Source organism: Carcharodon carcharias, chromosome 1 (genome assembly GCF_017639515.1).
Source record: "Carcharodon carcharias isolate sCarCar2 chromosome 1, sCarCar2.pri, whole genome shotgun sequence".
Lineage (NCBI taxonomy): Eukaryota > Metazoa > Chordata > Chondrichthyes > Lamniformes > Lamnidae > Carcharodon > Carcharodon carcharias.
In genome coordinates, this window is record NC_054467.1 from 30,275,501 (window position 1) to 30,293,134 (window position 17,634).

At 39.1% G+C, this 17,634-nt stretch overlaps 1 protein-coding gene across 3 annotated transcripts in view; it reads left to right on the forward strand.

Annotated features, from left to right (window-relative positions):
- Positions 1–14,059, forward strand: part of naa15a (N-alpha-acetyltransferase 15, NatA auxiliary subunit a) — an 87,257-nt gene extending 73,198 nt beyond the window's left edge. For all 3 annotated transcript variants that reach the window (XM_041190576.1, XM_041190584.1, XM_041190593.1), the window contains 4 exons: positions 783–881; positions 2,224–2,367; positions 8,678–8,775; positions 11,893–14,059. In XM_041190576.1, coding sequence (XP_041046510.1) covers positions 783–881; positions 2,224–2,367; positions 8,678–8,775; positions 11,893–12,093 — 542 coding nt within the window. In that variant the 3' untranslated portion in view covers positions 12,094–14,059. The remainder of the gene's footprint in view (positions 1–782; positions 882–2,223; positions 2,368–8,677; positions 8,776–11,892) is intronic.
- The last annotated feature ends 3,575 nt before the right edge of the window (positions 14,060–17,634 follow it).

Below are 17,634 nucleotides of genomic sequence, written 5' to 3' on the forward strand. Positions count from 1 at the left end.
AGGAGAATTAGCAGAATGGTTCCATGGACGAGGGATGGATGAAGCAGAGAGTAGGTATAAATAGGTCTTTTTCAAGTTGGCAAGATATAACAAGCGCCACGGGGATCAGTGCTGGGACCTCAACTGTTAACAATTAATATAAATGACTTGGATGAAGGGATGGTTTCCAAATTTGCTGATGACACAAAGATAGGTAGGAAAATAAGTTGTGGAAAGGACAAAAGGAGACTACAAAAAGACCTAGGTTAAGTGAGTGGGCAAAGATCTGGCAAATCGAGTATAATATGGGGAAATGTGAAGTTGTCCATTTTGGCAGGAAGAATAAAAGAGAAGCATATTATCTAAATAGTGAGAGATTGCAGAGCTCTGAAATGCAGAGGAATCTGGGTGTCTTAATCATGAATTACAAAAGGTTAGAATGCAGGTACAGCAAGTAATTAGGAAAGCTAATAGAATGTTGTTATTTATTGCGAGGGGAATTGAATACACAAGTCGGGATGTTATGCTTCAGTTATACAGAGCACTAATGAGATCACATCTGGAGCACTGTGTACAGCATTGGTCACCTTATTTGAGGAAGAATGTAAGTGTGTTGGAAGCAGTTCAAGAGAAGGTTTACCAGATCAATACCTGGTTGCCACATTTTCTACATAACCACTGAGACTGCACTTTAAAGGTAGTTGTAGTAAGGAAGCCCTGAGAACATGAAATGCGACATGAATGTAATATTTCCTTTGTTTTTCTAGCTAATAATGTGCCATTTCGTTTTACTGTTTTTGTAGAGAAATTCCTTCTGATGTTGCAGTCAGTCAAAAGAGCTTTTGCCATTGATCCTGACAATCCTTGGCTCCATGAGTGTTTGTTTCGGTTCTTCAAAGCTGGTACGATGACCTGTATTCTCCTGTTCGTCTTGACTAAACTAGTGTTGCCCTAAGCATAAGTGTAATTACCACTTAATGTTCTCTTAACGAAGTATTCGCTTGTCTTTACGACCTGCCTTACAGACACTAGGAAGCCATCTGTTAAATTCTATGGATTATTGCTTGGGCATCAGCAAATAGGTTTAATGTTACAAAAATGTTGGCTAAAGATGAAACTGGTGCAATATATGTTCTAATTGGGCCATGATATATGGAACTACATTTTTCCACTTTGCTAAATCATCAAAATGTATATTATTCTGAAGAATGACATCATGTAAAAGACACACTGATGCAACATTATTTTCTGAAAAAAATTACATTTATAGGCACTTTATGTTCTAGTGCATAGTTAATAATATACTGGCAGCTTGCCTTCATTTCTCACATTATGACTTTCTGATTTCTTTTCCAAAAGGTGAGTAGAGTTCAGGTGCTTCCTGGGAGGTAATTTTAAGATTGTTACCTTGAATCCCATTGAAACATCTTTGAGAGTACTGCTGGCTGTCAGGGGACTGAAAGTTTTTTTTTGAAATGTAAAGATTATTCTTAATTTTATCCTGTTTTGCAGCAAATGGTTCTCAATTTACTTTGCCAAGCTAGTAAATCCCCCAAACCCACAAATCTAAAACCTCAAAGGACAAGGGCAGCAGATGCATGAGAACACCACCACCTGGAAGTTCCCCTCCAAGCCATTCACCATCCTGACTTGGGAACTATATCACCATTCTTTCACTCTTGCTGAGTCAAAATCCCTCCCTAAACTGCACTGTGGGTGTATCTACTCACATGGCCTGCAGCGGTTCAAGAGGCGGCCAACCGCCACCTCCTCGAGCAATTAGAGATGGGCAATAAATGCTGGCCTAGCCAGTGATGCCCACACCCTGTGAAAGAATGGTAAATTCATAAGCAAGGCAGGACATTATATTCTGATACTTAAAATCATGCTTGGAGAATTTTGAAACAATGTTGTAAACTAAAATTTCCCATTGAGCTCATCAATCTTATAAATCATGCCTTAGTCTAATCAATTTGGCATCTACCCACAGATTGCCTTTTGAAATGTGTATTGTATATTGTTAAGATCATTGATGAACATATTATTTAAACAAACTTAAAATAATCTAGCAAAAATGTGCTGCATAGATGGTCTCAGCATATTAAATTCAACAAAAATTAATATGTTGGCATGAATTTTAAGTGTATGGTGTTGTTTTATAAATCTTTTTCACATTCAAAGTATATATTATTGACAGATATGCATACACATGTAAACAACCAAGTTTTTCTTTTATTGTTCCAGTATCTGAGAGTAAAAATGTGCCTGATGCTGTTCAAACAGTGCTGACGCAGCAAATGAGCGGGTTGTTTGGAGACACAAATCCAAAGAGTTTTAATGAGGCTTTCTTAAGCAAGCACTTGAACTCAATTCCACACAGGTTAGCTGGTAAGTACAAGTAGCTTTGTTATTTAAACTATTTTACGCAGATAACAGGATCGATTGTAATTGCTACACTTAACATGGTTTCAGTTGGGGAAGAAAGTCCATTATAAGTTATTCAAATTATCTTGTTGCACATAATTAGTTAGCAATAACATGGAAAGTGAAAGCAGATTCACACCATTACAGGTTAATTTTTGCAAAGGCCTCTGCTGTTAACATAATGCCTTCCCCCTTTTGACCCCTCCAGCCCTGATACTATCTCTTGCTGGGAAGCAATTCCACTAGTCCCAACAATTTTGCTTTATATTTCTCAAGTGCTGGTTCTTGCACAAGTGTTGAGCTGATCCAGTCTTTGCTGATGTCCACACTAACATCTTTGTGTCTCCTACCCATCTCCTCCTGTTTATACGTGTGTGTCTCACCTCTCACTTTCTTTCTTAGAGTTCATTGACACGGAAGCCAATTTTAACATTCCCAGCAATTCTCACGTTGAGATCAGCTAACTCAGCAAGGACCATAAATCCAACCTGGGACATTCTTGGCTCAGTGTGCTGTTTCAGACTTGGAAATGTTAATAGAAACATTTATTGGCGCTCATGAAGTCTGCATTCATTTTTAGTCTGACATTACTTGTTCCTGCCTATTGCCTTTTTGAAAAGAAATACAAAAATCTCTTATGCACCTATAAACTAATTTCTCGTCTGTTTGCAGCCTCTTCTAAATGGGCAACATAATCAAAATTAGTCATTCGCTGCAAAAAGAGACATATAGTGGTTTTATTGCAAAAATGGTTCATCTGAGTGTTTCTTTGAGGAAAGCTCCATTAATGGAGTTTAAACCAGGTCATCACTTCACATTTACTGCCAGCTATAAAAGGTAACAAACTGGAAATAATAAGACTGGATATATTTTTTAAAACATAGTGCTTCCAGTTTGTCCAGAGAAAGATTCCAGAATTCCCCACAAAGCATTTTTACTCATATAAATACATTAATGGATCCTCTTCTTGTAACTCATTTAAAAAAATAAATAAATTACAATGATCAAATGGGACCTTGTCCAAATTACTTGTGGAGAAATGGTATATATGAATCAACAATTCTGTTTGTAGATGTACCTCATTATGAGCAAAGTCTGTTAAATTCCCTCACTCCCCTTTTTGGTTCTCGCATTTGAGCTTTATTTGCTACTCTTCAAAAATAGGTGATTGTGTACATACTATGTACTTGTTCCATTACTATTTCTGTATAATCTGAGTTTATTTTTTTAATCCTCGGCTGTGGAAAGCTTCTAGTTTGCACTTGGTACTTCATTATAATGTGATTAAGATTAGATGCTCATCTAATGTGGAGTTGTTCGGGGCCACAAGCTGCATGGTTTAAACATGTATGCAGAATTTGTTACCATATTTGAACTATAAACCAGGAATGTGCCAGGTTTAAACTGTGATTTTTAATGATTTAGGGCAGTTACTAGACTACTACTCTTGGCCTCACTATCATCAGTCAAAATGAGGTGGAGAGGGGGGAGTGAATCAGCTAGCATTCCAGTCCTGATTGTTATTTGGCAACTTATAATCAAATCCATTGTTTACATTTTTCACAGAAAAATGGATGTGATCATGATTGGGTAAAATAAAACCGATCATTTTGTGTAATGAAAATGCATTACTTCTGATACTATCAAATTGTGGTCCAACCTATAAGGGATGTGTGTGCAGATAGCTACAGGTACAGTAGCACTGTGGTTATGTTACTGGACTGGTAATACAGATGCCTGAACTAATGGTCTGAAGATGAGAGCTCAGATCCTAGCTGGTGAATTTAAATTCAGTTAAATAAATCTGGAATAAAAAAGCCAGTGTGGTAATCATGAAACGACTAGATTGTCGTAAACCCCCAACAGGTTCATTTATTGAAGGACTTCTGCCATTCCTACCTTGTCTCTCTCGTGTGCGACTCCTGGTTTGGCTTGGCCTATGTGTGACTCCCGGTCGATTACAATATGGTTGGCCCTTAACTGCCCTCTAAAATAGCATAGCAAGCTAATCAGTTGTATCAAAAAGCTACAAAAAACACTCTGAATAAAACTGCATGGACCAGCCAGCATCAACAAAGGCACACCAGCCCTGTCAACCCTGCAAAGTCCTCCTCAGAAACTTTGGGGACTTGTGCCAAAATTAGGTGAGCTGCCCTACAGACTGGATGAGCAACAGCCTGACATAGTCAGTAGTCATACTCACTAAATCATACTTGACAGCTAATGTCCCAGACTCTTACATAACTGTCCATGGGTATGTTCTGATCCACCAGAGTAGCAATAGTGGTAAACAGATGGTAGGGAGTGGCTCTAGCTGTCTTTAATGTTAACTCCAGACCACATGAAGTCCCACCTACCTTGCTTCCATGTTGAACATAACCTGGAAGAAGTATTGAGGGTAGAGAGGGGACAGAATGTTTTCTGGGGGAGGACTTCGTATCGCTCAGGGTGAGTTGGTAGCACCACTGCTGATTGGCTGGCTGAGTACTCGAGAACATATCTTTTCAGAATAGGCCTGCATCAGATAGGAAGAGAACAAGTGCTGGGAAAAACCTACTTGAACTCTGCGCTGATAGGAATGAGCACTGCATAGTCCTTATGGAGACAAAACCCTTTCTTCACCCTGCTATTGTGTTGTGTGGCACAAACAGTGTTAAATACGACAAATTCAGAGCTGGCCTAACAGCTCAAAACTGGGCATCCATGAGATGTTGTGGACCGCCAATGGCAGTAGAATTGTATTTCAAGCACAATCTGTAATCTCATTGGCTGCCTGGTACATTGCTCACTCTGTCGTTATCATGAAGCCAGCGGATCAACCTGGCTTTAGTGAGAAGTATAGAAGAGTTTTTCAGGAGCAGCACTAGTTGCACCAAACTTGGTGCCAACCTGGTGAAGCTACAGTACAGGATTGTGTATGTGCTAAACAGCAGAAGCAGCATGTGATACAGCAGTCCCACAACTAACGAATCGAAGCAAAGCACTGCAGTCCTTCCACATCCTGTGGTGAATGGTAGTAGACAATTCAACAACTAACAGAGGAGGCAGCTTCATGCACATCCCATTCTTCAATGATGGAAGAGCCCAGCACCTGAGTCAAGAGACAAGGTTGAAGCAGTCACAATCATTTTCAGTCAGAAGTGCAGGGTGGATGATTCATCTCTACCTCTTCCTGAAATCCATACCATCGCAGGAACCAGTCTTCAGCTAACTTGATTAATTCCCACATTCTAACAAAAAATCATTGAGCACACTGGACGCAGCAAAGGCTGATGGGCCACTACAATATTCCAGTTGTAGAGTTGAAAACTTGTGCTCCAGAACCAGCTGCGCCTCTAGTCGAACTGTTCCAGTACAGCTGCGACACTGGCATCAGGGGAGGTGGTAGCAGTGGTATTGTCACTGGATTAGCAATCCAGAGATCCAGGGTAATGCTCTGGGGACCTGGGTTTGAATCCCACCACAGCAGGTGGTGAAATTTGAATTCACTAAAAATCTGGAATTAAATGTCTGACGGTGGCCACAAAACCACTGCCAATTCTCGTTAAAAATCCATCTGGTTCACTAATATCCTTGAGGGAAGGAAATCTGCTGTCCTTACCTGGCTTGGCCTCCATGTGGCTCCAGACCCATAGCAATGTGGTTGACTCTTAAATGCCCTCTGAACAAGAGCAGTTAGGTTTTGGGCAATAAATGCTGACCTAGCCAGCGACACCCACATCCCATGAATTAATTTTTTTAAAACCTACCTGATAATGTTGTCTGTCTATACAAAATATCAGGCAAACACAAACTGACTGATTAGCGCTACACCAGACTACTCATGATTAACAGTTGAGGTATGGTGCTATCAAGTGCTCACCGATGCTCAGTTTGGGTTCTGCCAGAATCTATCTGCTCCAGACCTCATTATAGCCTTGATCCAAACATGGAAAAAAGAGCAGAATACCAGAAGTGAGATGAGTGTTGACTTCCCTTGAAGTCAAGGAAGTATTTGACCAAGCATGGCATCAAGGAATCCTAGTTAAATTGAAGTTGTTGGGAATCTGGGAACCCTCTCCATTGGCTGGAGTTATACTTAGCACAATGAAAGGTGATGGTGATGGTTTTTGTTGTTGGGAGACCAATCATTCTCAGCCCCGGGAGACCAATTATTCTTAGCCCCAGGATACCACAGTAGGAGTTCTACAGGGCAGTGTGCAAGACACAGCCATCTTCAGCTGCTTCATCAGTGACCTTCCCTCCATCATAAGGTCAGAATTGGGATATTTGCTGATAACTGCAGTGTTCAGTTCCATTCACAACTCCTCAGTCGCTGCCTGCATGCAGCAAGAACTGGACAAAATTTAGGCTTGATCTAATGGGTAGCATGTAACATTCATGCTACACAAGTGCATGACCATGCCCAACAAGAGAGAGTCTTTCCACCCCCCTTTGATATTCAATGGGATTGCTGTCACTGAATCCCTTACCATCAACATTCTGGGGATCAGAAACTTAAATTGGACAAACCAGATACACATTAAGCTACAGGTGCTGATCAGAGACCCTTAATCATTCACTTCCTGTATCACTGGTACATTATGGCTGCATCTTGTACCATGTACAAGATGCACTGTGGCAATTCACCAAGGCTTTTTCAGTTGCACCTCTGAAATCAGTGAGCTCTGTGGCATAGAAGGACGAGGGCAACAGGCACATGGGAACTCCAAGTTTCTCTCCAAGTCTCACGGCCCTGATTTGGAAATATATCACCGTTCCTGCATTGTTGCCGAGACAATACTCTGGAACTCTCAATCGTCGGCTGTCCCTTTATTCGAGGATGACGCCTCCTCAGGGACTCTCCCTAACAGCACTACCTTTAGCACACAGGCTGCAGCAGTTCAAGAAGGCAGCTCCCTACCACCTTCTCGCAGGCAGTTAGGGATGGGAAATAAAAGCCTTGCTAGCGATGCCCTCATTCAATGAATGAACAAAAGAAAGCTATCAGGGGAGCAGTGGAAAGCTGAAAAAAAATTGCAAGAGCTTGGGCTTCAATTTTCCAAACTATTCCCCTTTATCCCTTTATTCCCCTTTTACTTTAAAATATACCCAGATAAGTTGAAGATAGTTAATGTTGGCATCACCTCGAACTTTATTTGGCTCAGTATGGTTGCCAGAGTCTTGCTATTACTTCATACATCCATTGGTAGCAAGGTGATTACAAAGTTTGTAATCAATTGACTATGGGAGAGAATGATGCAAGACAGGCTAATCATTCTACATATTTACATTGGGTTATTTTTTTCATGAAATAAGCTTTATTTAAAGATGTTATCCTTCCATGTGGGAAATCTCCTTAATAGGTAATTGTGATGAAACAATCGCTTTTTTTGTTAAAAGGAACTGTATAAATGTCTGGAGATGCTATCTGGTGATTGGAGAGTTTGGCTGCATTATTGAGTTCTCCACAACAGCATTGGTCCTGATATGGTCTGCAAGGCAGCAGGCTTAAATTGAGTGAGGAGATTTAGGGGAAATTACAGCATAGTGGTAATGTCACTGGACTAGTAATAAAGGCTTAGGCTGATGCTTGGAGGACATGGGTTCACATCCCACTGGCAGCTGGTGGAATTTAAATTCAATTAATAAAATCTGTAATAGGATGCTAGTTTCTGTAATGGTGCCAATGGCAAACCCATCTGGCTCACTAATGTCCTTCAGGGAAGAAATTCTGCCATCCTTACCCAGTCTGGCCTACATGTGACTCCAGGACCACAGCAATGTGGTTGACTCTTAACTGCCCTCGGAAAAGGCCTAGCAAGCCACTCGGAAAGGGCAACAAATGCTGGCCTTTCCAGCAATTCCCAGATCCATGAAAGAATGAAGAAGGAAAAAAAGTGATCAAATATTGTGGCTTGCTTGATTATCTCTAGTAATCAGAAAATTTTCATGCAGAGATTTTCTTCACAATGTAAGCTTAGAATACATTATGGAGGGACTAAGTTTAATTGTCCAAATGCCCATTGTCAATCTGGGTTTAATACTATGGTTAAATTATTTTATATTTATAGACCAAGTAATCCACTAAAGACACGTACAACATCTTAGGAAGAGCTTTCATTTCTTAAAGGAAACAAAGTTGACTGTTCAATAAAAGCATTGGTTATAGCTTTTGAAACCTTGAACAGGCAGGCTTTTGGGTTTATGTCCTTCATTCCACCCGGTCTTCCAAATTGCATCTATCATTTTCTTTCACAGGAAGATATAAAACCTTTTTATACTTTTCTTACAGCTGCCAAAATGATGTACTACAATGATCCTTCCAGTCAAAAAAGGGCTGTGGAGTTAGCTACAGGACTTGATGAATTTCTAGACAAGAGAGGCATCCAGGTGAGATTTATTGTTTGAGAAACAAATTCCCATTTTTCTCTCCTTGCAGGCCCCTCTTCTCATGCTTCAGTCAGTGGAAAGAAATGGCCTGCTTTTAATCTGCAGTGACCGATGATTAAGGCTGTCCCACACCCTGGCTGCAGGATGCAACATAGTTGAGAGGCTAGCAAGGTGAGAAAACTGAGGGGTGGGCTAGAACATTGCTTTCATGCTACTGTACCTTGCACAAATAGTTTTGGATCACTGATTTATTAGGTATTATTGGAGGCACTTTGAGCTATTTGGTACTTTTGAATGGTCTGAGGTGCCTGTCAGTAGTTTTACTCCATTGCAGTGAGCCTGATCCCTCTGCAATGTTATGAAAATTGATTTTAAGTGAGTTTCTCTGTTTTTGGTATATCTGTTAGAAATAAGCTTCCACACTTGTTGACCAACATGGATCAAAATTGAAAATAGAACTGCAAAACAAATGACCTAAACTCATCCCCTGAAAAAAAGTTTGTTGTGCTTCAATATTAAATAATCCTTTGTTCTCCATCTTCACTGTGAATAGCATTAAACAGCATTTAGCAGTGTGTATACGGTGAAATTAAAATTTAGTGATCACCATTTGTAGTGATTATTTGTCAAGTGTCCTTGATGTAAACTGTCCAGATATATAGTCTGTATATATTTTTGTAATTGTGTTCATCGCTGATCAGAGGAATTTGGATGTATTGATAGATTGCTTCAATTTTTTCTTTGAAGACTTATTGAAGGTACAATAATGCTTATCTATGGTAAAAGGGGGAACAGGCTACACTAGAAAATGGGAATTTACTGAGAAAAGACTTGCTCCTTCTAACTGAAGCTTAAGTTTAGAAGACACAGAAGTTCACAGAAGTAAAGTAACATGTAAAAATTACATAGTCCATCTGAGGCCCATTGCTGCTACCTCTGTTTGTTCATAGCTAGTATCAGAGAACTAGCTGAATAAGGGGAAGAGAAAGAGTACAGTAACTGGAAACAGAATAAAGACCTGGTGGTTGGGCCCAACTCTTTGGCCTTAAATGGAATCAGGTGATTTTTAATGCTTAGAGAGCAGGTGGGTTATTTCAAATTCAGATACCTTGGATGTCATGAAGCTCAGTTATAATCAACTGTGGATCTGCTCAGTTTCCTTATAGTCAAAGTCCACTGTGCGTATTTTGTCATCTAGTTTCTAAAAGCATAATTTATACAACAAATTACCTGTAATGGGGTACTACTTGCTAATATGTATAGCTACAACTTAGACCAGGATTGAGTCAAGAGAAGCATGGTTCAGTACAGGTTAGTTATTTCACTAGTTCAGTGGGCAGTTATTTTGATTCTGGAGTAGGACCTCATCTGTTAATGAAGGTAAGAGCCATGCCAACCAAGAAGTTCTAGGATTTGATCGGTTGTCTGCTAAATTCATTGATTGACAATACTGTAGTCGGCCTCTGTAATCCCTGCCTAGAGAGGGGAAAAATCAAAGTGTCTGTACCAAATTATTATCCTGTGACCTCTGCAGAAAGTGTCAGGTAAACATCAGGAATGATAGTTGTATTACTCTATAGCATGCTGCTGTTAAAGTTCACGTAGAGCTTGGTAACGGCCACAGTAACAAAGATCTAGCACTCAAACTATAGATCAGCATTGAGTGCCTTAAAGAGAAACTGAATAAAAGGAGAAAGCGAAGAAAAATTAGTATTTATTAGTTAAAGTTACTTTCAGTCTCTGTTTAGCTAATTTTTGATTGCTACTTTAGGATTTTGCAAGAGGGTTTGGGATAAATGAATATTGCTCTCACCAAAGTGAGTAAGCTCTGTTTAGTCCCCCATTCTTCTGGGAAAGATCCCCTCAGTCAATTAGACCATGGCAAATCACTCATAATAGGGTTCAAAATCCACTTTACTTAGAAAGGGATTTACCCAACCCCTCATGGCCTATTTTTTTACAAGCTCATTTTCTGAGCTCCCTAACTGTTGTGAGAATTCTAACAATTCTCTTACATAATCTAATACAAACCCAAAGAGGTAGTTCTGTCCCTGGTGCAGTTTATACACTGATACAACAGATGGAGCTCATATCCAAAGAAACCCCTTTTCCAATTGATCCAGCAAAAGAATTTTTCTAATTTGGTGTTAGAGGCAATTGTTGGCACTTGAATGCTCATTTTGCCAGTGAAGCCATCACTTGTCAAAGCCATCTGTAATGCGTACATGGACACCTGTATTCTTCTAAGAGAAAGCCAAGATATCAGTTATCCCAGTTTCCAGGCACTCTTCAAACACCAACTCAAGCAGGTCTGTGAAAGAGTTGCTTTAGCGACTCCATTTTCTTAGGGAAGCAGAAGCCTGACCTGGGAAAATGGCTTTCATTTCAAAAATTCCCTCGGGCTTCAGCATGTGGTAATGGATAAGGTCATCAGTTATAAGTCCAATCATCAAGATTGACCCATCTGGCCTCCAGCTTTACCTAATGTAGTCAGTACCTTTTGTGGGTTTTGAATTTCCTCCATAGGATCTACATCAAAATTTCTGGGCTAGATGGACTGTGTCCCCACTTTTGAAAGGTTTCCCCTGACTTAGGTAGATGGTGAGTGTTTCATTTGATCTAAATTGGTTTTCTTTTTTTTATTAATTCTCCGCTATAGATTAAAATTAGGTGTAGACCAAAATAAACAACAAAGACAAATCGATGAGAAGCTCCTTAGTCAATCAGTCATTTGCTAGACATTTCCTGGGGTTCTAATTAACATGTAGAAAAGATTGCCTCCCTTTTTTGAATGAGGTCAGTTATAAAGACCTCCATCATGGCAGAGATCATAGAGTATTGCGTAGACTGCAAGTTGCCTGGAATATAATATGCCACAAAATTTATTTATTTCTAAGAGTATGCTTCCATTAAAAAACATTGAGTAGCTGTATGCTTAAAATGACTTTACTAGCTATTAACCATGGTCTTGATTAAGTGTACATTAATAATGCTAACCTTAGCTATAAATGGAGTATATATCACATGACTGATACTATAGTACTACTGGCCTGTCAAAACTTGGTTCAATACCTGCAATTCTTATGTTGACGAGACTGACCTATCTTTTTTTTTCAGATTTGTGTGAAGGTGCTGGAAGCTGTTCGGGATGGTAGTCTGGGAGTCTGTAAAGAAACAGCTGAAGCCTACAGAGCACAGTGTCACAAGATTTTTCCCTATGCTCTAGCATTCATGCCTCCTGGATATGAAGATGATGTAAAGATCACAGTGAATGGGGATAGTGCTACCGAGCCTGAAGAACTGGCCAATGAGATCTGAATGAAGGCGGTGACTGAAGTGAACACATTTTTGTTGCACACCTGTGATGTCAGCTCCCCACTCTTCTCGACAGGATCTGTAAATATGTGTCAGGGTTTCATAAATGCTTACAGAGCATAGACTTTCAGAATTGGAGGTCTTTTTTTTTATCCTGCTGACTTCAAAAAAAATTATCTGAAATTTTGGAGGCGACTTCTGTACTATGTGTTTGTGAACCCCCTGTGAGTGAGAAGGTGACATCAATTGAATGCACTCAACACCCTTCTTGCAATTGGCTTCCCGGGTTTTTAATGTAATTTCTAAAGAATATTGAGAGCTATTTAAAAAGTTGGGTGTGACACAAAAATGTAGTCTAATCGTTACTGTCTTGAGATTGTGACGGTCAGCAGTCTGCTGCCCTAGCACTGGATCCTCTAAGCACAAACGTTGTCAGGGCAGCGGTGTCTGACAGAAAATGAATGGAAACTACATGCAGACCACAGGAAAAACCTTATGTAAATTGTGATGTACAGATTAATGTACCCAGTTTAAAAAAAAACGTGTTAACAAGGAATAGGTATTTGGAACTGAAGACTGAGGTGGGGGTGGGGGGAAGAAGAGAAAAGAAAAATTAGGGCATGTACTGACCATCATTTCTAAATTCTGAGATTTTCTAACAAATACAGAAGTTTAGTACGTCTGTAGATCACCAGCTGCATTACGGAACAGTTCTGAGTCTGTATTTCCATATTGCTGCTTATTGACGACCTAAAGTAGCATATTTAGGTAGTCAGCGAACAGTTATTACTTTATTTTTAAATCCTGAAAGATGAGTGAAGTAGAAAGTGTTTGATAGATAAACTTGGTTTCATGTTCTCATTTAGAGGACTGGTCTTGGACTCAGTGCTGTTTTGTTAATGCAGGTGCAGATTGTCATCAGTAACTACCTGGCAGATTATGTAGAAAATTATACATTGATCATTTGAATATCGCTTTTTCCCTCCATGTAATGTCAATTATAGTACTTGAAGCCCAACATTTCTAAGGATACTTCTTGCTCTGCAGTTTTACGCATGCCCCAGACTTTGTATGTTTTTAAAAGGGGCCCAGAATTTTTGGAAGAAAAAAACAGATTTGCTTCTTTATTTCTGCAGTTACAATTAATTCCCATGGTTCTGAAATGCAAAAGGTACCAAATATACAATGCAATAAACAGTTTTTTTGAAAATTGTTCCAACTGGGGTATTTATTAACATGGTTTTATTTTGCAGATTTCAGTTTCCTGGAGGTTTATTTAAAAATTATGTGCCCCAGCATTTTGATTCTAAAGCACTGTCAGTTACTTATGAAGAAAGTGTGATTTGCTCCCTGTTTGATTTTAATTGTAAACAGCTTGTTTGTAATCGTTCTGTCCTAATCCCAGCCGGTTATCTAAGAAACGTACATTTCAGAGAAGTTGAATCTGAAGTTGTGAATTCTTATGTTACTGACTTGACGTTTTGGCTACACGAACCAAGTAAAAAGACTGCACAATGTTCCATTTTAACGTTGCAGGGCTTTTGTGTGTTTTTTCCTGACCACACTTGAAGCAATTCAAGCTGGAGGCTGAGGGTACTGTGTACATCTATCCAAATAATGCAGCTGTGGGCCTGTCAAGAGAAAGCTTCCTAGGTTGGTATGAATGATGGACTTCTTCATTGGTTCACAAGCTAGGATTATCAGTGGGTCTACATCAATACGATCATTTTGATCCTGAACTCTTGTTAGGATTTGGTTTTGATCACTGAGGTTTTTTGTGTTCATGTCTTAAAACCATTTCAGCACTGAGCCTTGTGTAGGATTTTATTTTTCATTGTCTGAGATCCATCCAGCACACAGGGTACTGGTACAACGTATGAAATGTAAAATTTTACATTTGTTTATGTGGTTAGTTCCATTTTAACCGCAATGGTTGTATTCAGCATCAAATAAACTGGTAGTGTTTGTGTCATGTTTGTCATAAGTCTTAATGCTAGAATCCTTTCTCCATGCATTTAACTGCATTCACTTTGCTGCAAATAAGGGGTCCTTTTAAGTTGGAAGACTACAAGCCATTTCTGCTTTCTTTGGAAATTGTGGATGTGCACATTTCCATACACAGAATAGATCAAGTAATGGGCATGTAAAAGTGTTACAAGTGATTACTGCAACTGTAATTGGCAGGCAAGAAGCAGAAAATATAAACCTTTTCATTGTCCAATCACAGTAAAAGTTCAGGTTAGCCTGCTAGTATGGCACACCACTCACCAGAAACCCAAAGGCCCTTTGGCTTGGTTTGGGGGAATCACAATCGAACCGTTGCCTTGGGAGAAAACATAACTAATTTTTGCTTGGGTCAGGTTATTTCTTTCTGCCTATGGTTATCTAAGGAACAATAATGTCGGAAGCCTGCATAATGGCAATTGTCCACTTAAGCCATCTTCCCGTTGATGAAAATCATGTTGAGCTAAATTCCTTGCATTGTAGCTCTTTTATTTGTTTCTGTTAGGCCTTTTATTTTGTTGAAAAAACAAGCCAAGTCAGCAATTTCTGCTCTAGGAACAGGGTGCCGTGCCATTTTTTGAACTTTAGAAATAGCTTGATTGGTCTCAATCCAGTTGCTAAGAGCACAGCAAAAACCTCTCCCTCATGGGGCAATTTTAAGCTGCCACAGGAATGAATATGTGGAAAATGGAGACGTGTCAGACTGCTGCAGTAGGTGCAAAGTTTCTTAAACATGTCCTCTTGTCAGGACCACAAACTGAAGTCCCAACATTTTTCAACCCCATGAAACCCACATGGTTTGGCTCTGGATTTTGCAGCAGCTCTTTGTTCAATGGATATGGTGAAACATGTCAAAGTGTGTCTAAAAAAAAAAATTGCGAATTTTTCTTATGCAGAAATGGTAAGGCTATATTTGAGAATATAATAAGCTCTGTTTTAGATTATTTTGAAGTAAACTATATTAGGGAAGATAATACACAAACTAATGAGACTGTATCTGTAAAGATACATAAGTGTATGCAAGTTTCGAACATTTGCTGCTATTGGTTTCCTGTAATTAGAGTCTACTCTTGCATTCCAGTTCAGTAAATTGTTATTTTATTTTCAATCATGAATTTTCTGCCCAGATATAAGTTTCACCACAAGATTTAATTATAAAAGAACATTCACCAAATAAACATTAAAACCACTTAAAATGAATGCAGACCAAACAATATACAAAAGCAAAATGGTGTGGATGTTGCACATTAAGAGCAGGAAATACTCATAAGGCAGCTTCTGTGCAGAGAAAGCTGCCTTTTCAGAACTGGAAAAAGTTATTGGTGCAACAGGTTTTAAAGTAAGTGCAGAAGTTGGGTGTGCGGAATAAATAGGAAACATCTGTGATAGGGTGAAAAAGAGTTAACATTTCAGGTCAATGACCTTCAGAACTGGAATGTATCAGAGATATAACAGTTTAAGCAAGTGGAGGTAGGAAAAAAAACAAGGCCCGTGACGAGGTGGAAGGCCAATTACAAAAGTTGTTGGAAGGCAAAAGGTGGTGGTAATGGGATAAGTAAAGAAACAAAAGATGGGCTTAGAGGACATTTAAATGGGAAAAACAGAATCATTATCATCTTTGTTCTTTTCCTACTTAAATTTGCTTAAAACCCATCACATTCTCTAATGGTTTCCAGTTCTGACGAATGATCCATTGACCTGAAAAGTTCACACTTTTTCTCTCCACGGATGCTGCCTAACCTGCTGAGTATCTCCAGCATTTTCTGTATACACAATATCCATGGCCTGTAATACTAATCGAAATAATTTCTATAAATGTATAATGTCTTAACTTTTATTTACAGATTATTGTAATGTAACATTGTCCCCACATGTTTTGCTGGTAGGTGGTGCCATTTCCCTTCAGATTCATGAAGGATATCAAGACCTTTACTATCCATAAAAACTTGAGCACAGTAGCAAAAGAAACTTTCTAAGTAACCTGTTTGTAAATGCAATAACTATTAGTCTCAAATAGACACAGGGATTGGAATGGAATTGAACACGTTTTTTCCATGCATTCAGTAGTACTAATTTGAGAAAACGAATCTCAGCCAAACTTGTCTTTAAAAATGAACTAATTTAAATAATTTTCCCGACTTAATTTTCAACGTAAGTGTTTGACTGTGCTACCTGCTGTTAATAAATTCATAAATCCTTTAGCATTGTGGATAGCAGTAGCCATTCACAAGCTCAGGACCAAGCCATTACCTATGGCTTTTAACCATGTGTTTACACCTGAAAGTTAACTTGTCTTCTCCCTTTAGTTGCTGTTGAATCTCTGCATATTTCTAGCATTTTCTGTGTTTGTTTATTAATTCCACAGGATTTTGCTAGCGCAGTTTCCTAACCTTACTGGTTGTGGTGTAAGCAAATTCTTAGTTAATTTGAACTTTTCTCCAGTTTTTCTGTTGGCTATCAAAATTGGTTTCCCAACAGCTTTCAACCAGTATAGCAGGATCCTGTCTCTTAACTCTAGCAATCACTTTACTAACCTATCAGTGTATTAGAAAATTTGAAACTCTGTACTGTTGATCCCTCTTTAAAACAGCTAATACCTGAAACAAAAATTATTGCAGATGCTGGAAATCTAAGGTGCTGTAAAAAGAATGATGGTGCCTTTTTATGTCCTATTCATTGCTCTAGATTTAAAAACTGGTCATTTGAAGTATTGACCCCTTGTGTTTATAGTTTTGGTTAGAATGAGCCATTCTTTGGAGTTTAGAAGAATGAGACGTGATCTCATTGAAATATGAGGAGCCTGTTAGAGCTTGGTAGGGTAAATGCTGAGAGGCAGTTTCCCCTCTATGGAGCATAAAGGGCTAAGGGTTATTTTTTCGAGATTTGGGATCAGCCATTTAGGACTGAGTTGAGGAATTTCTTCACTCGAAGGAATCTGAATCTTTGGAATCTCTATGCTAGAGGACTATAGGCGCTCAGTTGAGTATATTCAATATTGAGATTAATAGAATTTTGGGTACTAAGTAAATCAAGGAATATGGGGATAGGGTGGGAAAGAGGAGATGATGTAGAAGTTTAGCATGATCTTGAATGGCAGAGCAAGGTTGAAGGACTCTATGGCCTACTACTCCTATTTCTGGTTTTGACCCTTTGAAACTACCTTAGGATTGTCTATAATTGTCTATTTGAAGCTAATTAGCAAGCCTTAATTGAAGTAATGGTAATCCGTACAATGGTATTGCTGCTATTCTGGTGTTCAGTTAAGTCCCCCCTGAATGTAGAAATAGTTCTTAGGATAATCTAGATTAATTTGTCCAGTTCATCTTGTCATGCTCCACTCCATTTTGATGCAGTGCTTCAAGTTTGAGAAACAATGCTTTTCAGATGTTGAATTTTGACACACATGGGAGATGTACTCCACATCTAACTGTTGTACTCTGACCTGTGGGTATTTCCCCAAAGTGCTGCATTTCTTGCGACCCCATCCCTCAAATTGCAGAAAAGCTCCCGTGTTGCGCATAATTGATATGACACTTTCAC